We start from the raw sequence: 16,132 nt of genomic DNA on the forward strand, positions 1-16,132 counted from the left end.
TTATAGTATTTCTTAGTGTGTGTGCCATAGTTTGCTTAATAGTTCCCACTATTGATAGACATTTACATTCTTTTATGTCTAAGTTTTCCATATTGCAAACAGTGATGCACAAATATGAATATATCTCAGGTAATTTAAACTTGTACTCCAAAATGGCTTTACCAGTTTATGGTACTACCATCCTTGACCATGCATTCTTTGGTTGCTATTTGTAAGGTTGAGAATGGTCATCTTTTACTATTCAAATACAGAAGGTAAGAATATGCTATATAGGAAGTAATATTTATTGGCAGCAAACATGAATTCTGGAATTAGTGAAATGCCTTCAGAAAACTTTCGATTTGTCTGATTATTTAGTAAGGGAGAGAAAAATGCCCAACACATTCTGCCACATCTAAACTCAATATGCTATTGTCAATTTTTTCCTCAAAGGAAACTAGTGGAGAATCAGCTACTGTATCATAAATATGAAACGTGTGTTTAAAAAATTACAGAAGTTAATTAGACTTAAATCTTTTACTATGAATGCATCAATAGAGGAGATAGCAAAGACTGATAGAAGAAGTATGAACTTTATAGACCTGGGGTTTAAATCCTAGCTCTGCCACTTCAGTGTGGTAGTTGATGTGATATGACCCTTTATATTTTTATTCATTTAAAAAACTAGTTTGGACATGTGGCAAAATGAGTGAGAATATAATTCTTTATAAAGACTGTATGGAATAATACTACCTATCATATTTTGCATCCATTATTCTATTTGAATTTTGCTAGCAGAAATAGAAATTAATACTTCTTTTTGTACATGAGGGTTCAAAAATGACAGAATTCGAAAATGGAGTGCTAGGGTTAGAACCCTGGTCTAATGGCTCCTAGTTTAGCACTCTTTCCTTTAGGTCACATTGCCTGGTGTTCTTTTGGTTCCCTTGTAACTAATTCTTAGTGTTTCCATGTTAGTGTATTTATCTAATGTTCCACCAGAGCCAGCAAAATGTTTAGTCCCTGCTTTGTGAGTAATAATGGTAAACACTTTTTTTTGCCTCATCCATTTTCATTTAGAGATTACCTCAAGTGAAAAGGAATTTGTTATTCAGAAGAAAGCTAAGCTGATAATATTTTTATATTACAGTGATCCTCAGACTTTTTGTATGAAGCTACTATTTTCATTTCTGAAATAGTATGACCATGTAGTTGTGATAAGAGTCCCTTAGTTGAGGAATATAAAGAATATTGACGAAGATTTTTAGTTCTGTGAGAGAGATAATAATTGGTAGAAGTGTTTGGCATCCTTGTAGGAATACCATCATAACTTGTATAATGGAAATGAAGACAAATCATAAAGACAAGCTACCACTGAAGTCCTTAATGCTCAGTTTTGCTTTATGCTATGAATTTGTTTAGAAAGAAAGAAGGGATTTGATACATGAATAATGCTGATGTTTAAAATTACACTTTCTAAGACAAAATCTAGTTTCAGTTTGAGGACCTTGGAAATTATCTTGAATTCTCTGTATATTTGAAGGGTCAATGTATTATTTAATTTGTGAAACCAAGGGTAGGTTAGTATGTAAGACCTTCAGAGGGTTCTACCAACTGCAACTCTAGAAATTCTTTTACCACTGGTTCTTTTATTACTGTTAATTATTTCATTACTCCTTCTTAAAAGTAAAGCACACATGCACACTTATGTGCTTAAGTCTTAGAGTAGTAAATTATAGGCTCCAGAGAAACGCCTTATGTATGTAACTTTGTTATTTTTCATATTGAGATGTGAAAAAAATAGTTTATTTCCAATTTGAAGAACTATCATTATAATTCTCTCCCTTTGTAGTAATCAAAATGCAAGAAATATAGAACATGGAGATACTTTCAGGAAAGGCTTCATTATTTTTTAGCATGTTTAGATGGCAGATTGTAGACCATTTAAAATTTTTTGTTTTTCTGTAAAAACTATGATGATTCGTCTCTAGCCAAGTCCATTTCTTATCTTGATAGTTTTGTGTGGCTTCTGTTGTGTATAGGAATGTATCAAATGTGAAGGTGACATAACACTTCTTTTTTTGATTTTTTAGATTTTTTAAAGATTTTATTTTTGTTGAACAGTTTTACATTCACAGCAATACTAAGAGGAAGGTACAGATATTTCTCATATACACTCTGCCCCAGCACATGCATAGCCTCTCCTATTGTCAACACCTCTCACCACAGTGGTACATTTGTTACAATTTGTTACAATTGATGAACCTATACTGACAACTCATAATCACCCAAAGACCATATACCTCAGTGTTCTCTCTTGGTATTGTACATTCTATGGGCTTTGACAAATGTTTAATGTCATTTGTCCATCATTATAGTATGATACAGAGTAGTTTTACTGCCCTAAAAATCTTCTGTGCTCCACTTATACATCCCTTCTTCCCCCCCAACCCTGGGCAACTAGTTATCTTTTTATTATCTCCATCGTTTTATCAATACCTTTTCTTTAGTTGTAATCATACTGTACCTAGCCTTTTCAGATTGACCTCTTTCACTTAGCAATGTGCAAGTAATGTGTACTTAAGGTTCCTCCATGTCTTTTCATTGATTGATACCTCCTTTCCTTTTAGCACTGCATAACATTGTTTGAATGTATTCATTTATCCATTCACTTGGTGAAGGCCATCTGAATTGCTTCCAGGTTTTGGTTATTATAAATAAAGTCGCTATAAATATCCATGTGCAGGCTTTTGTGTGGGCATTAAGTATTCAACTCCTTTGGGTAAATACCAGGGAGGGCAATTCCTGGACTGTATGGTAAGAGTATGTTTAGTTTTGTAAGAAACTGCCACACTGACTTCCAGAATGGCTCTACGTTTTTGCATTCCCACCAGCAATTAATGAGAGTTCCTGTAGCTCTACATCCTCACCTGCATTTGATGTTGTCAGTGTTCCAAATCTTGGTCATTCTGATAAGTGTTTAGTGATTTCTCATTGTTTTAATTTGCATTTCCCTGATGGTATATGATGTGGAGCATCTTTTCACATGCTTATTTGCCATCCATATCTCTTCTTTGGTGAGTTGTTTATTAAGATCTTTGGCCCATTTTTTAAATCAGGTTGCTTATTTTCTTGTTGTTGAGTTTTAAGAGTTCTTTGTATATTTTGGCCAACATTCCTTTATCATATGTGCCTTTTGCAAATATTTTCTCCCGGTCCATGGCTTGTTTTCTCATTCTCTTCACAATGTCTTTCACAGAGCAGAATTTTTTAATTTTAATGAAGTCCAGCTTATTAATTATTTCTTTCATGGATTATGCCTTTGGTGTTGCATCTAAAAAGCTGTCACCATACCCAAGGTCATTTAGGTTTTCTCCTGTGTTATCTTCTAGGAGTTTTGTATTTTGCAATTTACATTTAGGTCTGTGATTCATTTTGAGTTAATTTTTGTGAAGGGTGTAAGGTCTTTGCTTATATATATTTGTTTGCATGTGCATGTCCAGTTATCCCAGCGATATTTGAAAAGACTCTTTGCTCCATTTTATTGCCTCTGCTTCTTGGTCAGAGATCATTGACTCTATTTATGTGGACTTTTTCTGGACTCCATTCTGTTCCATTAATCCATTTATCTATTCTTTTGCCAGTACCACAATGTTTTGATTACAGTAGCTGTATATTAAGTCTTATAGTTGGGTAATGTATAGCTTCCAGTTTTGTTCTTCAATACTGCGTTGGCTATTATGGAGCCTTTGCCTTTCCATATAAACTTTAGAATCAGTTTGTTGATATCTACAAAATAACATGCTGAGATTTGTTTTGTTTTGTTTTGTTTTGTTTATGGACTAGGATTGCTTTGAATCTATAAATCAAGTTGGGAAGTACTGACATCTTGACAATATTGAGTCATCTTACCCTGAGCCCATTAATTTACTTCTTCTTTGATTTTGTTCATCAGAGTTTTTTAGTTTTCATCACATAGATCTTGTACATATTTTGTTAGATTTATACCAATTTGATTTTTGGGAGGCACTAATGTAAATGATACTGTGATTTGATATTGTGTTTTTAATTTCAAATTTTACTTATTGATTGCTGGTAACAATATATAAGAAAGAGATTGACTTTTATATATGAACCTTGTATCCTCCTTGCTGTAATTGCTTATTAGTTCCAGGAGCTTTTTGTCCATTTAAAAATATTTTCTACATAAATGATCATGTCACCTTTGAATAAAGAAAGTATTATTTATTTCTTCCCAATCTGTATATCATTTATTTCCTTTTTCTTTGCATTAGCTAGTACTTCCAGTGTCATGTTGATGATCATTTCCATTCTTTATCCTCCTTTCTGTGAGATCTATCTCTTAAAATTTTCTGCATTGTATATTTTTTGCAGCTCACCAAAGCTCATCGACAAGGTCACATGGTGAAAGTAGATTGGCTGGACAGATTGACATTTAGAGAAATAGAAATGATAAATGAGGTGGGTTGTATCCCTCTTTTTTATTTCAAAATATTTTCTCCAGAATTTTAACTGAAAAAATTTTTAGAAGACTATTTATTGCCAGGTATCTCTCAAATGTGGGAGCATTGAGGATTACCTCTAGTTGTGAGCTTTATGCTAATAAAAGGAAAGCTTAGGATATCTGCCTTTCTTATATTTTAGTGTTCTCTTGAACCCTGAAATAGGTAGTGGATATCATAAGTGTACTAAATATCATATAAGTGAAGCCCATGTTAATCTTGATGCCTCACCTGTATGTTCTCTCTTTCTCCATATGGCAGTTTATGTCCAAGTTGATTGGATAAATCTGTCAACATAGTGTCAAAACAACCTCTTCACTTCAGTTACCTTAAGTCATCAATAGCAATTCCTCTCCCCAATTAAGATATTCCTTGTCTTATTTAGTACATATAGGGCTGTGCACACTTAATGAGGTTACATGGTTCAAGTAATTCGTGTGCTTTCTTGATCTTGTGTATTGGTCCAGAATATGTTCAATGAAAAGATGGCTTCAGTGAAACTCTTTACAAAAGTTAGAACGACAAAAAAGTTTTTTATGTACACTAGCACTGAAATACTAGATGTTTGGCCTAACACTCTATGTCTAGAGAGCAGAAATAATGCTTATATATTAATCACATTAGGAGAGAGGAATAGCAATTTTGTGAAATGCGTAGCTTATAGTGATCACCACATGGCACAACTGACTTGATTTGTGTTCTTTCAACAGTTTTCAGCAGGTGGAAAGAGAGAAATTTGTCATTTTACAGTGAACACTTAGAAAAATAAAATTTTGACATTGTTCATTTTTTAAAAACAAATTAGTAGTGTCTAACAACATTTATATTCAGTATGAATACTGGGCATCTTTTCTAAATGTATTCATAATACATTCTTATATACTGAAACTGGAAGAAAATTTTACTTTTTTGAATTTTGATAATAGTCACATTCCAAAAATAGTTTAATCAAAATGCTTTTTTCTTTTTCCTATTTTTAATTAAAAAATATTTTTAATTTTTCTATTCTTCAACTTAGATAACCCTGGGTTTAGAAAATGTAACATTAGAGCATACTTTGCCCATCCTTTTTCACTCACTCTATCTGCACTCTTTAAAACATAGGAGGCTATCTATTATCATACTAGATTATAATATGCTTCATAAAGCTGAACAGTTTAAGTGACCTCCTTAGATCTTTATGATTATATACATATAGATTTAAAGCCATTTTTCAAACTGTTTTGGGTCAGGACTAATCACCCTTTTAAATTTAATTTTATTTTCACTTCATTATTAACATAATATTTGCTTTTTTAAGGGGACACATTTATACACACAATCAGCATTTTATATGTTGGGGAAGAAGTAACTATTCCCAGTGTATTTAAAGTATATTGATCAAACTTTACAAATGATTACAAGTTACTTTAAGACCGTTTATAAATTGTGAAAAACTTGTAAATGTTTTATGTGTTAAGCTCAAATGACCTCTGTCCTTAGTTACATGCACTTTGTTTTACTTTTGTTTTTTTGTTATACTTATATTAATTTCTACAGTTAGATTAGTCCATATGGTTTAAGGGTGAACTGTTCTTTGCTTAAAATTATTAGAAATACAAATTTTTTTTTAAATAAAATAATTCTCCTGCAAATGTATATGAAATACCTTTAAAATGTTATATAATAGAATTCATACTACTGAATAAACCAAAAATGTCATTAAGTTTGAGGAGGGAGTTATAAGTGAGTAGTAGACACTTCTGGATAAAACAGTAGTGCTGTATATAAAGAAATAGTAGTGCTGTGTAAAACAGTGCATTTATAATAATGAAATAAAAATTTGTTACAGTTTAAATTATATTTGATAGAATCCATGTATTACTGAATTGGGAATAATGATACAAACTGAGGTTGAAGAAAATCATTTTTCATAAAAAATCTTGTTTTTTTCTTTTAGAGTGAAAAACGAAGTTCTAATTTCATGTACTTGATGGTTGAGTTTCGATGTGTCAAGTGTGATGATAAGGAATATGGTATTGTTTATTATGAAAAGGTATTTTCCTTGGAACTGTTTATGGTCTCTAAAGTAGAAGGGACGGGAAACATTAAAAACAATTTACCGTTTTTCCTGCTGGGATGAATTCTTTGGCTGCAGAATGGCAGCAGACAGCTGTCAGCAGCAGCTGTTTGTATATACACAAATCAAATCATATAGCTACAACAAGATTACAAAAGCTGATCACTCATGTAATGCAGTTCTGGGTTATAGAATTCAATAAATATACAAGAGATTAAAAACTTTTTGATTAATTGTTCTGTAAATTGGCAAGTAAGACATTAAAGCAGTAGCTTCATAAACAATTAGTGTCCATTTGAAAAGTAGAAAGAGGGAATCATATGTTTTATGTGGTAGGCTATTGAATGGTAAGGGTATGTTTGTTATTTGAATGTGTATGTAATGTGTTGGAATTGTATATGTAACAATTCCAACATAAGTATGCTTATGAAATACCTTATAAATGTTCATTTATATAATATATGCAGAATTAAGAAAACCATGTTATCAGTAGGCTGAGTGGTAATGAATATGAAGTTATGAATTTGCTCTGGTCTGTTCATTACCAAAAGAAAGTAGTTATATATTTGATATCTAGCTACTTGAAAAATATCTGTGCCTTAAATGCTTATTTATGGGTCTTCATTTTAGTACTACAGAAATAATAGTATGCATAGTTCAAAACCACATAAATTAGGTACCTTCTGTTATTTTGGAAGTACTGAGACAAGTGCTTATGAGGACAGTGCGAATCAGAATCAATGTGAATGAGGACAGACTTTCGATACATGGCATAATAGAATAATATTTCTTCTAGCATAGAGCTAAGCTATATGCAGTTTATTTGTTCATTAGAAGCAGCACTTTTAAATTACCTTTACACATTAGTGTTATTTGTTAAAGTTGTCACAAGTGATTTTTTAAAAATATATGTTTTATAACTATTAAATTACTATTTGAAAGATGTTTTCATAATGAAGGTTTAGGGTTTGTATAGTTAATTTGTGATCATTTTTCTGGTACTTTTCAAGTTAATGTATTTTTCCCTTTAGCTTGTACCCCTTCCTAAAGTAAAAGGTTAGGAAAAGCGAACTTGTTTCAGCTTTTTATTTTATAAATAATACTCTCTGGGGGAAAAAAAAGATAAGAACATAGACTATTTAATATTGTTTGCTAATTCATTAGAAAGACTACATTAAAAAGGGAAACGTAGGTGAGTGAAATTGTTTTGTTACCAATACATTCTTAATAAAATCACTTTTTACATTTTTACTATATGTAATTTCATTAAAAGCAATATTTCCTGCCTATATGGAGTTTATAGTGCAGAACCATGCTAATGGTTATGGTACTTTCAATCATTAGAGACTTGAAGGATCTTTTGAAAGACAGCTTTGTTGATAGATGAAATAATAACAGAATAGAAATTAGAAGAATTTCAAGTATTTTTGAAAAGGTTCTTGACCCCTTTCTACTGCTTCTTGAAAATTGCCCATAAATTAATGCCTGTCTACCTACCCTGTCATATTTCCACTTAGTGTAAAGATTGCTGGGCCAGTGTATTGAATCTAATGGAAATAGACTTTCTTGTCACCTGTCTTTTGTGACAGATAGCCTTAGTGAAGATTACTTGTCACAGTTGGGCTGATAAATGTGTTTTCTGATGTTGTGACTGAGAACCAGCTTGTTAAACAATGGCTGTGGGAATTTGTGTTTTTTTCTAGGACTCAATTACTGAACCTAAAGTAAAGTCACAATACTTGCCTTCTTTCAGTCTCTCCTGATTTTGTTGTTCATATTTAAAATTGGAAATATGCTAGCATTTGGAAATTGACAGAAAAATTTGACGCTAGGTGTACAGTTGTGAGGAAATGAATTTCAACCTTAATTAGTTTATCCTTTTCCAGGATGTATGTAGTGATATTTATTATGCAGAATTACCTTTCTTGCCTGAATTGGATAAAAGTAAAAGCCAAAATTCTTCAAAAATGATAATACCAACAAAATAAGACAGATTTATTTCTTAAGAATTGATGGATTGATTCTTGCTATTCAAATTTGCATTGCGTTAAGTATCCTCTGAGAAGCAATGCTGCTGAGTTTCTAGTCGTATGTAAGTTTGAGTAATGTTAACCCACATTTAAAATTCTACTTATCTGAGTGGAACTTAATTGTGATAATTTGAAAAATTACCAAAATCCACTTAGTAGTTTTTGCAAATGATGTGACAGATCCATTGTGCCATATTTTAATTATACTCTTTGGTTTCTTGTTCTCAGTTTGAAAATTAGGACATACTATTTTGACTCAGTCATTGTAAACAAAGTTTAAAACAAAATCCGGACAGAGACAATCTACTAATTTCCAGACCTCATATCTCTAAAAACTATAATACAGATTTTTTTTATTGTTAGAGTTTATTTTTCTCAAAATATTTTATCAGCAACAAAAGGTAAAAAATGGATATGTATTTTTAAAATATAGTTGAAAGAAGATAATATTTTAAAGGGAGGAACGATGTTCATTAAAAATTAAAATACATTAGAGTGCACATGATCATGTATGACGTTTTAACCATTTGGTTAAAAATTTTTTTTTTAAACTTGTTATGCTGTAATCCAGGATGGTGATGAGTCATCTCCAATCTTAACAAGCTTTGAGATAGTGAAAGTTCCTGACCCTCAGATGTCTATGGTGAGTCATTGTCAAATTTCTTATGAAAATTCTTTTTTCCAGAGTGATTATGACTTAGATCCGCATCATACACTTTCTTTTTAAAAGCTATATCTGTAACTACATTGGTTATTTAAAGGTGATTCATAAATTCACTTCAGCTATTGATATATGTAATCAGATTCAGATGGAATCTTTGCAAAAAATATTAACACCTTCAAAAAAGGTCAAGATAGTATAGTGTTGGGGAACCATTTTGTTTGAATTATTGAAAAAGCTATGGAATGTAGTCTTGAAGGACTTGGGGTAACAAGTATTTGAAAGATTGTCATCATAACAGAAGGGAAATTTATTTATACCAGAAGATAACACTAAGATCAATGGATGGAAATTTTAGGGAGACTGATTTTGTTGAAAAACAGGGAAGATTATTGTAGCTACTAGAACTATTCAATTTGGATTATGGTGTCTTGGAGGATTTTGATATACCTGCATTGGATTGTTGAGATGATAGCTCTCTCAGGAATAAGAAAGAGGAAGAATTCCTACTTTGCAGCAGAGATTTAATTTGATGACTTCAGATTTAGAAAGTTCCAGGCAAAAAATCCTTATAGCAACATAATAGATACTGTGATATTTACACTTAGAATTCATTTATATCACTCTGAACTATTTTCTCCTTATTTTATACATTTCTAATTAGATTAATTACCTTCCTAATCAGAACAAAGTAGATAAAAAGTAGTACATGGGAAGTTGAAAACATGATGACTGGAGTAAATACAGTTCATTAGAGCAGGAAGTAATGGCTGATGGCCTAACATCAAAGGAAGAAATAGGGGGGAAAAGCGAATAAAAAGTTAGAAAACAAAGGTCATTCGGGAATCTTAGAAACAAACACCTAAGTACCTTCACAGATCCTATGCCTAGCATAATAAAATAAAGTTAATAGATCTAAAATTGACACCGTGGATTGGAAGAATCAACATTGTGAAAATGACTATACTACCCAAAGCAATCTCCAGATTCAATGCAATCCCTATCAAACTATCACTGGCATTTTTCACAGAACTAGAACAAAAAATTTCACAATTTGTATGGAAACACAAAAGACCCTGAATAGCCAAAGCAATCTTGAGAAAGAAAAACGGAGCTGGAGGAATCAGGCTCCCTGACTTCAGACTATACTACAAAGTTACAGTAATCAAGACAGTATGGTACTGGCACAAAAACAGAAATATAGATCAATGGAACAGGATAGAAAGCCCAGAGATAAACCCACACACATATGGTCACCTTACCTTTGATAAAGGAGGCAAGAATATACCAGGGAGAAAAGACAGCCTCTTCAATAAGTGGTGCTGGGAAAACTGGACAGCTACATGTAAAAGAATGAAATTAGGTCACTCCCTATCACCATACACAAAAATAAACTCAAAATGGATTAAAGACCTAAATGTAAGGCCAGACACTATCAAACTTGTAGAGGAAAACATAGGCAGAACACTCTGTGACATAAATCCCGGCAAGATCCTTTTTGACCCACCTGCTAGAGAAATGGAAATAAAAACAAAAATAAACAAATGGGACTTAATGAAACTTCAAAGCTTTTGCACAGCAAAGGAAACCATAAACAAGACCAAAAGACAACCCTCAGAATGGGAGAAAATATTTGCAAATGAAGCAACCAACAAAGGATTAATCTCCAAAATTTACAAGTAGATCATGCAGCTCAATATCAAGAAAACAAACAGCACAATCCAAAATTGGGCAGACGATCTAAATAGACATTTCTCCAAAGAAGATATACAGATTGTCACCAAACACATGAAAGAATGCTCAACATCATTAATCATTAGAGAAATGCAAATCAAAACTACATTGCGATATCATCTCACACCGGTCAGAATGGCCATCATCAAGAAATCTACAAACAGTAAATGCTGGAGAGGGTGTGGAGAAAATGGAACCCTCATACACTGTTGGTGGGAATATAAATTGATACAGCCACTATGGAGAACAGTATGGAGGTTCCTTAAAACAACTAAAAATAAAACTACCATACGACCCAGCAGTCCCACTACTGGGCATGTACCCTGAGAAAACCATAATTCAAAAATAGTCATGTACCACAATGTTCATTGCAGCTGTATTTACAATAGCCAGGACATGGAAGCAACCTAAGTGTCCATCGACAGCTGAATGGATAAAGAAGTTGTGGCACATATATACAATGGAATTTACTCAGCCAGAAAAAGAAACGACACTGAGTTATTAGTAGCGAGGTGGATGGACCTAGAGTCCGTCGTACAGAGTGAAGTAAGTCAGAAGAGAAAAACAAATACCGTATGCTAACCCATATATATGGAATCTAAAATAAAAAGAAAATATGGTCATGAAGAACCTGGGGCAAGACGAGAATAAAGATGCAGACCACTAGAGAATGGACTTGAGGACACGGGGAGGGGGAAGTGTATGCTGGGACAAAGTGAGAGAGTGGTAATATATATATGGACATATATACACTCCCAAATGTAAAATGGATAGCTAGTGGGAAGCAGTCGCATAGCACAGGGAGATTAGCATGGTGCTTTGTGACCAGCTAGAAGGGTGGGATAGGGAGGGTGGGAGGGAGGGAGATGCAAGAGGGAAGAGATATGGGGATATATGTATATGTATAGCTGATTCACTTTGTTATAAAGCAGAAACTAACACACCATTGTAAAGCAATTATACTCCAATAGAAACGTTAAAAAATAAAAATAAAATTGACACTGAATTTTCATTATAAAATCAAATTGTATTTTGCATTCTGGATATTTGAAACACACTAATGGTTACCTTCAAAATGGTTGAGAGTATTCAAGTTTTGTCATACTGGGACCATATTAACTCCTACCAAAATGTCAGGTAAATGAGATGTCTGTATATTTAGTGTATTTTTTTCTAAAGAAAACGCTCGTCAACAATTATAGGTTTAATATTATGGATGCTGTAATTAAAAAACAAAGATCTAGGACCTCTGTCAACAATTTTTAGTTTTAAATACAATCAAGGAAAAACAAAACAAAAAATTAAGAAAAAAAGCTACCCTCCTTACCCCCATGTTAAAAAATTTTAATTTGTAGCCATTAGTATTAACTAAACAGAGGAATATATTTTAACAAACATTGAGTGCCGCTAAGCTGGTATATTACTGTATCAGACAATAAAACAGACTCTACAGTTACAAGTGTGGCAAATGGACTGGTAGAACTGACTAAAAATCCCAGAACTAGATCCAAGTACATATGTAAATTGACGAAGGTGGCATTTCATCACTGGAGCATAGTGTTGGGGAATGAGCCATTTGGAAAAAGATGAAATTGAATCAAATCCACACATCACACCATACATAAGGAAAAACTCCAAATGAATCAGGGATTTAAATATTATAAAATGAAACCTTACTAGTACTTTACTATCAGTGTAGGGAAAGACTTTCTAACGTTGAGTCAAAATCCAGAAGCAACAAAAGAAATGATTGATAAATTTGACTATGTTAAAAAATTTGCATGGCAAAAGCACTGTTAAGTCAAAAGACAATTGACAAACTGGGAGAAACTATTTGTGACATACATCACAGACAAAGAACTGATTTATCTAATGTGTAAAGAACTCTTAAAAACTGAAGAATAAAGGACCAAAAAGCAAAATTAGGAAAAAAACATGAACAGACAATTCACACATGAAAAAGTGAATAAAATAAAGTCTCTTAAGCAAAGACAGTATGTTCAAAACTAATGATTTTGGCCATAGGTAAAATAGTTAAGCATTTTGGTCATTCATTGTCCCTGCCCTCAGTTACTACTGGCAGTTAAACTCTAAGATGATAATACAATTATATCACGAAGTCACTAGTAGCTCATAGGAAGCGGGAGTGCTTTAATCTGAGCTGCCAGGGGAGATTTTGGAATGAAGGTAACATTTGACTGGGTAGAGGGTATAAAACCCTGAATACAATGGAGAGTTAAAACAAGAAACTGGAATGGCATGCTCAAGTGCGCCTGGTGAAGCATAAGTTATGCTTACTTTCCCTATCACCACAAGATACATAGGAGACTAAAGTTGTAACACGAATAAAATGTTAAATATTATAAACTGGTCTTAAATAAGTAACTATTTACTTTTCTATTTCTAAGTGGCTGTTGAAACTGCTTACTGGTGAAATTTACATTGTTGCTTAATATTCTTAAATAATTTATAGGAAAATTTAGTTGAGAGCAAACACCACAAACTTGCCCGGAGTTTAAGAAGTGGACCTTCTGACCACGATCTCAAACCTAATGCTGCCACAAGAGATCAACTGAATGTAAGAGAATTTATAAAATATTAATTTAAAAATAATTAAGTGGGTATTTTGGTTGCAACTGATGCGATAGCACATCACTTAAAAGTGATTCAGACACAGGTTAATGAACCCTATGTAATTTCAACAACTTCACATTTCTGTAGTTTTATATCATTTGGGGGCTTTCAGGAAATATATTAGCCCTAGAGACAGAACTGCAAATAGTATATGCTTTCTTGATATAGTGTTCTTAGAAACTGGCCCTAAGATACATTGCCTGAGCTTCCGCTGACTTAACAAGAGAAATGTTTATCATTTGGGTGTTTTTTTTTTTTTTTTTCTTTTCCTTGTGTGTGTGTTGGGGGGAGGGGACTTTTTCCCTCATTTTTATTTTTTAAAAAATGTTTTATACAATTTTTAAGGGTTACTTTCCATTTGCAGTTATTACAAATTATTGTCTCTGTTCCCTGTGTTGTACAATCCTTGAGCCTATCTTGCATGCAGTAGTTTGGTGGGGGCGAGCTTTTGTTATTTGGATTTGTTGTGTCTTTGGTTGAAGTAAATTAGCTCTGCAATTACATACTTTTTTTCTAATATGGAACTTGACTTTTTTTTATCTTATCTTTTTCTCCTCTTATACTCTAATATACTTTTTGAACTGATAAATGCAGCAAATTTAAGTCTTACTTGGCTGCATGTATATTCTCCTTGCTTCTATAATAGTTCAATTATAGATATATTTAAATGAATGAAAAATTTTGAATGAAATGGAAATATATAGGAAGACTTTTTTTATTTGACAAAAGTAGTTTTTTTTTTCTTTGTTGTAGATTATTGTGAGTTATCCACCAACCAAGCAACTTACATATGAAGAACAAGATCTTGTATGGAAGTTTAGATATTATCTTACTAATCAAGAAAAAGTGAGTTTCTTGAATATTTTCATATATAAAATTATCTATAAACTTTGTTGCTAATGAGCAAAATGAAGTAAAACTGCCATAGAAATACAGACTTATTGTCAAACTTGAAAAAAGAAAGGTTTATAGAGTAATATATATTGTTACTCCATTTTTTAAAAAGTTAAAACACAAAGACACAGGTACCTATTTGTTGATGTATAGACAATATCTGAATGGGTTAAGTCAGAGAGACTTGGGCTCAGTTTCCAGCACTACAACTTATTCTTACTGGGTAAGGTGAGGCAAGTTGCTTTGGAAGGTTTGTTTCCTCGTTTTTCTAATTATGACAACTCTCCTTCACAGGTGAGGTAATACAGATGAATAACCTGGTTGGGTACTTAATGCATAGTAGGTGCAGAGTAAATGTTGACTCACTTTATCTTCATTCTTCTCACCTCTTTGAGCCTGGGTGGCCGGCAAAAGATTTATGTTATTTAAAGAACTATAGAATTCTGGAGGAGATGTGGCTAGAGAGAGAGTATGAGAAATGTAATTTGAAATGGTAAATTGAGTTGGTGGAATGGCATCCAGCTTGGCAAGAGGATAGAGGCTAGGTCAGAACTAGACGTTTGCTTTCCATAATGAAAGTATGGAGTAGATAAAGTTTCTGGAGAGAGAGAATTGGGATGAAGCACTAGACTTGAGTGTAGAGACTTAGTTTTGAGGCTTACTATTTATTACTATTTATTGTCACAAAGAAGCTTTTTGACTGCTTTAGTTTCCTCATATTTAATATGAGTCCATTAAATTATAGTGAATGTTAAGTCTCTTCTAGTTCATAAAATAGTCAGTAAATTCTTAGAACATAGGTTCAAAGACTGTTAAGGTATAATAATAATAACCAGCATTTATTAAACAACCACTGTGTGTCAGAGATATTTGATATCCCACAACAACCCCACAATATAGATATTATTACTATTCTACAGATGAGGAAACCTGAGTCTTAGAGAGATTAAGGAACCTGTGCAGAATCAAAGCTTATAAATGCTGCTGCTTGATAGGCTCACATTTATGAGTTAGTAGAGAAGGTAGTCATAGAAAAGAGGATTATACAGAAAATACAGCATCATGCATGCCGTAACAGGAATTCTGAAATGCATTGTGGGCAAAACAGAGAAGCATCAGGAAAATTAATATCTGTCAGATATATAATTATTTGAGAATGAATGAATGTTTACAATCTTATGAGATTGTCTTTAGCTACTTTGTTAACTTGTTTTTCTGAAACAATTGTATTTCCTTTAGTCTCTAAAGTAAAGATAAAAATCCAGTTACAGCTCACTTTAACTCTTCAGCTTTTCTTCTTTATGTTTTATTGATGCCTTGGGAAATTCTTTGTAGATGAATCATATCCATTCTCTTTTATATCTATAACAAGAATGAGAGAGGAATTTTAAATTTGCTATAGCTTTTGAGTGTTATTCTCTTTATCCCTGCAAAGAAGGAAAGATTCATCAGCAGAAGCACAGGTTTATGATTTTTGTGTTTTATAAAAAGATTGAGTTAGTATCGTGATACTCTGTTAAATGAATAACCTTGGTCACAGAAATTGCATCTTGAATGCAGCACAGTGCTGTCTAAAAATACGCAGTAAGATATTGAATTAAACTTGTTAGAATGTATA

The 16,132-nt window shown here is 32.6% G+C and overlaps 1 protein-coding gene across 10 annotated transcripts in view; it reads left to right on the forward strand.

Moving 5' to 3' along the window:
* Window positions 1-16,132, forward strand: part of PIK3C3 (phosphatidylinositol 3-kinase catalytic subunit type 3) — a 155,027-nt gene that overhangs the window by 47,010 nt on the left and 91,885 nt on the right. For 8 of the 10 annotated variants that reach the window (XM_073790676.1, XM_073790678.1, XM_073790677.1 and 5 more), the window contains exons 5-9: window positions 4,375-4,461; window positions 6,442-6,537; window positions 9,163-9,234; window positions 13,460-13,564; window positions 14,374-14,466. In XM_073790676.1, coding sequence (XP_073646777.1) covers window positions 4,375-4,461; window positions 6,442-6,537; window positions 9,163-9,234; window positions 13,460-13,564; window positions 14,374-14,466 — 453 coding nt within the window. The remainder of the gene's footprint in view (window positions 1-4,374; window positions 4,462-6,441; window positions 6,538-9,162; window positions 9,235-13,459; window positions 13,565-14,373; window positions 14,467-16,132) is intronic. The other 2 variants (XM_073790674.1, XM_019930362.3) reach the window with 2 other exon arrangements.

The sequence above is a fragment of the Tursiops truncatus genome, chromosome 13 (genome assembly GCF_011762595.2).
Source record: "Tursiops truncatus isolate mTurTru1 chromosome 13, mTurTru1.mat.Y, whole genome shotgun sequence".
Taxonomy (NCBI): Eukaryota; Metazoa; Chordata; class Mammalia; order Artiodactyla; family Delphinidae; genus Tursiops; species Tursiops truncatus.